General features: G+C 36.5%; 3 protein-coding genes across 3 annotated transcripts; 2 read left to right on the top strand and 1 right to left on the bottom strand.

The window, feature by feature from the left end:
- The first annotated feature begins 1,628 nt into the window (after window positions 1-1,628).
- On the top strand, window positions 1,629-5,443 carry LOC130641183 (THAP domain-containing protein 11-like). Its single transcript, XM_057447877.1, has 2 exons — window positions 1,629-4,605; window positions 4,667-5,443. Exons 1-2 carry the CDS (start codon window positions 4,405-4,407, stop codon window positions 5,441-5,443), a joined length of 978 nt encoding a protein of 325 aa, XP_057303860.1. The 5' UTR covers window positions 1,629-4,404.
- LOC130642232 (uncharacterized) lies at window positions 2,090-3,129 on the top strand. Its single transcript, XM_057449319.1, has 3 exons — window positions 2,090-2,163; window positions 2,500-2,612; window positions 2,666-3,129. The coding sequence occupies exons 1-3, from the start codon at window positions 2,090-2,092 to the stop codon at window positions 3,127-3,129; spliced, it is 651 nt and encodes a 216-aa protein (XP_057305302.1).
- A 1,198-nt stretch (window positions 5,444-6,641) lies between the features above and the next one.
- Window positions 6,642-7,256, bottom strand: LOC130642231 (P2X purinoceptor 7-like). Its single transcript, XM_057449318.1, has one exon. The coding sequence runs from the start codon at window positions 7,254-7,256 to the stop codon at window positions 6,642-6,644; it is 615 nt and encodes a 204-aa protein (XP_057305301.1).
- Window positions 7,257-7,460: the final 204 nt, after the last annotated feature.

Here is a 7,460-nt window from a genome sequence, read left to right as displayed (position 1 = left end):
ATCAGGAATAACAGCCAGTAACGGATTAGATCTTTTTTTTTCTGAATTGGCGTGGATGATATAACATTGAAGTTGATATCTGCACCACCTGGCAATGTACATAGTGATGGTGATGCTGGTGAACAATGTGGTGTTGTTACTATTGAAGGCGATGTAACAGATGGTGTGCTAACTACGGTGCTAGGCAATGTCACCATGATTGACGTGGAAGAAGAAATGGATGCCGACGTTAGGGCACATGTTGTAACTGTTGGGTGAGGTGTATAAACTGGTGATGGTGGTTGTCCCTCTGGCGGCTCAGAGATAAAAGAAGGCATTAGCCTTTTCTTATCAATAGCTTTGGGATCGAATGGTAGTATTCCGCATTTCCGAAAACCTGTTTTAATGACGTCTATTCGCATTTCTTTTTCGAAGGCAACTTTAAAGATGGCAGTAAAGTTCTTCTTGCAACTATTGACCGGTTCTTTTTCCCCTAAAGTAGATAACTTAATCATATCCGTTAGCTTCGAAAAATATGTTTTTAAAGGCTTAAAAATTGCTACGTCAAGGGGTTGTAAAATGTTTGTTGTGTGCGGTGGCAAGCAGAAGTGATGGATATCTTTCTGCACGAGCAGATCTATTGTATCAATATCCATGTGCGAAACATGTCCATCCAAGATAAGAAGCAATGGTTTCTTAACGTGCTCAGTTTCTGGTATAAATAGCTGTTGCATTTTTTAAATAACTCCTTATCCATATACCCGTTAGGTGAAGTGCCATATAGAGCTTTGTATGGACCTGTTCGTGCGTATGAGCCACTTGGGTAGCACTTTTCAAAAATAATAAAAGGGGGTAAAGGATAACCAGCAGCCGAGACGGTAACATGTGCCGTTATATGTTCGCGACTGCCCTTGCTCTCTGCGTAAGCTTGTTTACAATTTCGTTCCACAATCACCTATGAAAAAAGTGTAGAATATAAGAAAATGTCAAATATTCGAATGTGGGAATGTCGATTGATCTGGGTTCGAAGCCTTCGGTCTTAGACAATGGTAGACAATAATTAGAGGTTCTTCGCCGTTTCTACGTAAATTGGGTACTCACTTTTCAGTCAGTCTCATCACAATTAAATATTCTGTCTGCCTTGTTCATTATGTCAAGATCTTCTAAAGTCTTTTTTAATAAATTGAAATGTTGATTCATAACATTCACGTTTGCCATTCTACTTCTTCCTCTATCAAGATTATCCGCTTACGAAGGGTTAAGTCATTTTGGTGTCGTTTCTTAAATTTGTGCCACCAGTTATGTCCTGGGCCAGTTACCTTATTAAATCGAGTGCTTCCCTTTCGTTTGGCAATATCCCAAGCAAACATCTTAACAGCTGCCACTGACAATGGATTAGCAATGCTTGCCATAAACTTTATGTAATTGACAAGCGATGTTTCTTCGACACATGTCAGCTCTGTGTGTCGGCCAGGTTTATCAGTTTTGCACTTCATGTTAATCCTGTCACTTAGTGTTTGCTTTGGTACGCCAAATTGTTTGGAAGCTTTTCCTAACGACATGCCTTTTTTAACTTCTGCCAGTGCATTGGCCATATCGTCATCTGACCACCGTCTGTAGGATCGTTTTGGTGTCATTTCTTAAAAACACGACAATTTGTTTGTATTACCCCCAACTTCGGACAATTTCTTCGTATCAGAGAAACACTTATAAATAATGGTAAATGAATGACCCTATTGAAGCCGTAACAATTTCAAAAAGACTTAATTCATCAAATTATCGGAGATTTAAGACATAATTTACCAAAAATCATTCTACCCCTAACATCGGACACTGTAAATATACAGGTTTTGAACACAAAAATTATGTCTCGGTTAAAGTTAAAAATGCCTTGATCAACACAAATATAACCTTATAAATTATCACTAGGCATCCTTGATAAGATAAAGCATGGGTGTGTAATTTACAGAACAGATCTCGCCGATGCGGCATATGTTTATATTTTACGGAACAGCAGATCTTTCTAGAATTTCTCGCGCGCTATTTCAATGCAGTGAAGCTTACACAGAGATTTTTATGGAGTAAAGTGTAAACTGTCCGAAGTTAGAAGATGTCCGAAGTTAGAGGATTGTACTCTATCTACAATGAAGCAGCTCTAGTTTTTGGTCATCCTGGTTTACAAAGGTGGCAAAAACCTGTTAGGGAAGAAATGTCACACAATGCTGTCCAATAATAAAAGAAAAGAATTCGCTTCTTAGGCAAAAAAAAGGCTTCTTGCAACCTAAGCCACGCATATTACCCCAGTTACGACAGGCTGATACTATCATTAGACAGGTCCACAGCAACAATTATCTGTGTAAGGCTGAGTGATAGAGCTCTGTAACGCCTGTGGAAAGCTACAGCCAGGGTCAAAAGTCCCGGCGCACAAATAAATTTTTGCTTTAACTTAAACACGTTCCATTTAGAATAATTTTCAATTTATCCGTTTAAGGATGTTCACGTTATGTTATGTTTCTTTAGTCAAAATATTGACAGGCTGGTGGATAAAAACCATTTAGTTATTGCGCAGGGTAGAAATACATTCCGCCACGATTCTGTTTTAAAAGAACTTGTGGAGTTGCTCACTACTTTTTGTAAGTCCATCACGTCACCTGTAAAACAGCTAAAAACATTAAGTTTGTTAAAGCTGGTGCCTACACTCCTGGTAAAAAGTCTAAACTTACAGGTCTTTTACATCTCGCCTGCGATTGGATGATTTTGTCAGACTTAAAGGACGGATTTGTTTTCCCTGGGCATATTGCTTTAGCATCACTCAGGCCAGATCTCGTTATCTATTCCAACAAAAGGAGGTATGTGATTGTGATAGAGCTTACCTGTCCATGCGAGGAAAATATGGAAACTTGGCATTCAACTAAGATGTCCAAATACAATCCTCTGGAGAACATCATCAAACAAAACGGTTGGCATATAGATCTTTTTGCCATCGAAGTAGGTGCCAGAGGCTACTGCTCTCGATCTGTTTCTTCTTGTTTGAAAAGACTGGGATTGGATCGCAGAAAAACTTTTCAAGCTGCTCGTCAACTTGGTGACATGTGCATGAAAGCTTCTTTCTGTATTTGGGTCGCTAGAAATACAAAGGTATGGAATTAACACAGCCCCATACCTATTTCAACCAACTATTCCATACCCACTCCTCTAATGCCAAATGCCAAACAACCAACAGTCACCAAGCCCAATACACGTGTTAAAGCAGGCGAAGACCCACCTACCCACAGCAAAGTAATTCACGCAGGATTAAATAAAGGAAATACCTGTTACGCCAATTCCATCCTGTAAGCATTAACTGCAATCCCATCATTTTGGTTACATTGTGCTTCGGAATCTTCTCTTGTTTCTCCTCTATTGAAGTCTGTTATGCTGAGTATGTCCATGCTGTCCTAGTCTTCCACAGCTGTTGACCCTTCTGCCTTCTTAAGAGCCTTGCAGCGTGAGATGTCCAGCATTAGGAAGACCCCATTCAACATTAATACACAGCAGGACGTGCCAGAAATACTGCTTCATGTGTGACTGGGGTAAGAAGTGGAGTCGTCACTCTCCAAAGATAAGACCAGTGCAGTCAAACTCCCTTGCTGACATAATTTTTTTTTTGTTTGTTTGTTTTCCTTTGTTTTTTGTTTTTTCCTTTTTTTTTGACTGGGGTAATAATAAGTGGAGTCGTCACTCTCCAAAGATAGGACCTGGTACAGTCAAACCCCCTTGCTGGCGTAATTTTTTTTTTGTTCTTCGCTTTTATTTTGACTGGGGTAATAAGTGGAGTCGTCACTCTCCAAAGACAAGACTACAAAAAATAAATAAATAAATAAATAGTAATAAAAAAAATAAAAATAAAAAAAAATATAAGAATAGTCAAACCCCCTTGCTGACAAAAGCCGGACTTTGTGGTGCTCACTGCAATTTACCTAACCTCTTCAAGGAAAAGGATGTAAGGGATGTACACCATTGAGCAAGCTTTGTTTGCAAGGGACCACTGCTCTGTCGTTGCAATGAAACCACTTACCACGTACTTGGTTATAAGCAACAGTAGTGTAATGGCCATTGTTCAAATTTCCGGAGTGGTTAATAACAGCCCTTAAAGGAGTGGTTCACTTAAAATTCATTAAATTTTTCTTCTTTAAATTTTGTTTCAAATGCTTAATATATTTATAAAAGTATATTTATTTTTCTTTTTAACGAAAGTTTATGCAATTAAGGCCTAATATGCATAAGTGTTTTTACAGTGGTTTTAAACTAATTAAATATTCTGACATCATTGGGGCATATGTTGAAAAAAACAGCATGTGAGGAGATGGTGTCAAAAGGTTTGAGAAAGTGAAAGTTTAAACGAAATTAAAAACAACATTAAAAAGATAGCATTTTTTTATTAAAATGGGCTGGTGTGTTGTTGTTGGTTGTAGTAATAATACTTTTACAAAAAATAGAGAAACAAATATCAGTTTTTTTCGTTTTCCGTCAAATATTACCTTGAAAAAGAAATGGTTAGCTAACATTAAAAGAGAAAACCCACCTAAAGAGGCGAAGATTTGTCATCAGCATTTTGAGAATTCATGTTTTACAAGAGATTTACAGGTCTGTATAACACATATTAAATTGTTCTAACTTTTAAAATAATTTTTTAATTCTTATTTAGAACGAACTTCTTAACAAACCACTCAGACGTTTGCTCAAAGATGACGCTGTTCCAACTTTATTTCCTCACAACTCAGGAAAACAACCACAAAAGCGAAGATCCAGCATTCTAAGAGAGGAGACTGCAGTCAAACAAAAACTATGTGAAGATGCAATCATTCACAATGAAGAAGTAGAACACTTGGAACTTGAGATGAATTCTAAAGGTACACAAGCTGTCTTTACACCTGAAACAAATTGTGTATCTACTCAAACGGAAAAACAAAGTAACGCAAATAAAGTGAATGTTGCAGTTCAATGTGATTATAAGCCCATTCAAGTTGCAGCTAATAATGACCTTGGTGAAATCACTTGTAGCAGTGATTCAGAAAGTAGTTACACCGAAACTGATTGTGAGTATCTAAATGAAAGTGAATATAGCAGTGATCATGAATATAATATCAACACGCAAGTTCCTCAAAAAGCAGCTTTCATAGTATATTGGTCATCATTATTGGTATTCTTTCAAAGATGTTTAACTTGTTCAATGCCTGCTTTCGTGAAATGCTTCAGTACAAAGGGTTCTCAGCTAATGGTAAAATTGCTCTGTGTGAATAATCACAATAATACCTGGAGGTCTCAACCAATTATCAATCGGTATTCACAGGGAAACTTAACGCAAGCAGCAGCGGTACTTTTTAGTGCAAATACGTTCAAACGAATGGCTAAATATTTCAACCTTGCAAGCATTCAATGGATAACTAAAACTAGTTATTACACAATTCAAAGAAAATTCTGAGCAGGAGTAGTGCATGAAAATTATTCTAGAATGAACACAAAATTAATAAATAAAATAAAATTAATGGGTCCATGTCATCTCAGTGGCGATGGAAGATGTGACAGCCCTGGCCACAATGCAAAATATCTTACTTATTCACTAATGAACCAGAAGACCAATGAAATTATTGCATTATCAATCACTCAGGTGTCTGAAGCAGGGAATTCTTACAGAATGGAAAAACTATGGTTTACTAAAGCTCTTACCTACTTGAAGAGTCAAAACACTGTAATAGAACAGATAACAACAGATAGGCATAAACAAATACGAAAGTATATAAGAGAAGAACAACCTGATATTGATATTATCCTTCGATTTGACATTTGGCACTTTTGCAAAAACATTAAAGCAAAACTTGTAGCTGCCAGCAAAAAATCTTCCTGCAACATTATCCAGAAATGGATAAAATCTATTTGTAATCATCTATGGTGGGCGTGTGCTACTTGTAATGAAGACGAGGAGCTTTTGCCTGAAAAATGGATAAGTGTTTTATTTCATATCCAAAACAAGCACCAATGGACAGGCAGTAATAAGTTCACGAAATGTGAGCCCCCTTCTTTGCCAAGAAAAAAAGCAAAAGCTAAAGAATGGATTGAAGCAAATTCCGACGCATTTCTTGCTTTGCAGTCAATAGTTTTAAATAAAACGCTATTAGCGGACTTAAAACATCTTACAAGATTTTCTCACACAGGTACATTGGAAGTGTACCATTCTTTGTACAATAAATGGGCACCAAAAAGTCAACATTTTTCACATCTTGGAATGATCACTAGAAGCCAGTTCGCAGTTTTAGATTTTAACAAAGGTAGCAACTTGGAACAAGCAACTACAAGTGGAGGAGAAAAAAGATATAATGTTAATTTTTCCAAAATCACTGGAACATGGTCATCAAAACCAATTAAAGCTGATAAAAACAATTCATATTTGCACAAAATGGTTGAACAGACCCTTGAATGCGCTTCAAACGGATTGACACTAGAGCTTCCAAAAGTGCTACAAAACCTGCCAAAGAACATTGCTAAAACTCCCAAGCCGAACAAAAAGGAGCTGATCACAAACCAGGTCTCCAGATTTCAGAAATAAAACTATTTTTTTAAAGACATTTATATTTAATTCAACATATTAAATATAAAGATGACACAAGTCTTAAATTTCCATGTTAGTCTTTCTTTCCTTCGGAGTAAGGAACATAATTATTATCAAGCTCTGGATATAAGTTTCGTATTTCCCACAAGGCACAAGACGGAATAACACGTCGATTTCCTTTCCCCAAATGTTGGTACAGCCACCATGTAAACTGTTTGTATGCAGCATATCGCATTGACCTATTTTTTATGTTTTCTTCTAAATGGTCTCCTTTTGATTCGTGTAATCCAACAAGAACATTTTTTAAAACGTCTGCATTCAAACAGAGTGTCTTAAATTGGTCTAATTGTGTTACACATAGTTGCTGTTCAATTTTGTCTTGCAAAGCCCCAACTTCTTGGCAACACAAACAATCAATATCTCTTTGCTCTACTTTACATTTTCCACAGGTGCACCACTCTGTATTTCCAGTTCTTGTCTTTTCTTCTGCTGAAACTTCATCATTAGTTAAATCTAAAAATTCTTCCTCATCTGAAGCTGCTGACTCAGAGGAAGAGATATCTATTTCTGGTTCAAAAAGATATGGTTTCAACGACTTCATCATTCCTTCCATTTCTTCAACATCTTCATCTTCACTTTCTTGTTCAAAAAATATTTCATCATTTGAAAAATTTTCTGAGTCAGACATTTTTAAGTATAGTTTAAGTGTGGGTTGTTTTCTGTTTTTAAACTCTTTTCAGCACATTTCTTTCTTAAACATTAACACATGTGCCTCAATGACGTCAGAAAAAAAGGCTAAAAAAATAGCTTATGAAATTGGTTCAAAAGATCAATTGTTATGAATTATTTATTACTTTAGTAAAAGTTTTTTTGTTTTCTTTACGTTAACAGA

The sequence above is a fragment of the Hydractinia symbiolongicarpus genome, chromosome 4, assembly GCF_029227915.1.
Source record: "Hydractinia symbiolongicarpus strain clone_291-10 chromosome 4, HSymV2.1, whole genome shotgun sequence".
In the NCBI taxonomy this organism is placed as follows: Eukaryota; Metazoa; Cnidaria; class Hydrozoa; order Anthoathecata; family Hydractiniidae; genus Hydractinia; species Hydractinia symbiolongicarpus.
Note: the sequence above shows the minus strand (reverse complement) of the source record. Positions and strands in the feature narration are given on the sequence as shown.

Excerpts from the sequence above, each read along its gene's own strand:
- LOC130642231 (XM_057449318.1), bottom strand. The coding sequence starts at position 7,256 with ATGTCTGACTCAGAAAATTTTTCAAATGATGAAATATTTTTTGAACAA.
- LOC130641183 (XM_057447877.1), top strand. The coding sequence starts at position 4,405 with ATGGGCTGGTGTGTTGTTGTTGGTTGTAGTAATAATACTTTTACAAAA. Across the intron at positions 4,606-4,666 it reads GTTTTACAAGAGATTTACAG|AACGAACTTCTTAACAAACC; the intron begins GTCTGTATAACA and ends ATTCTTATTTAG.
- LOC130642232 (XM_057449319.1), top strand. The coding sequence starts at position 2,090 with ATGTCCGAAGTTAGAGGATTGTACTCTATCTACAATGAAGCAGCTCTA. Across the intron at positions 2,164-2,499 it reads GGTCATCCTGGTTTACAAAG|TCAAAATATTGACAGGCTGG; the intron begins GTGGCAAAAACC and ends ATGTTTCTTTAG. Across the intron at positions 2,613-2,665 it reads GGAGTTGCTCACTACTTTTT|CTGGTGCCTACACTCCTGGT; the intron begins GTAAGTCCATCA and ends AGTTTGTTAAAG.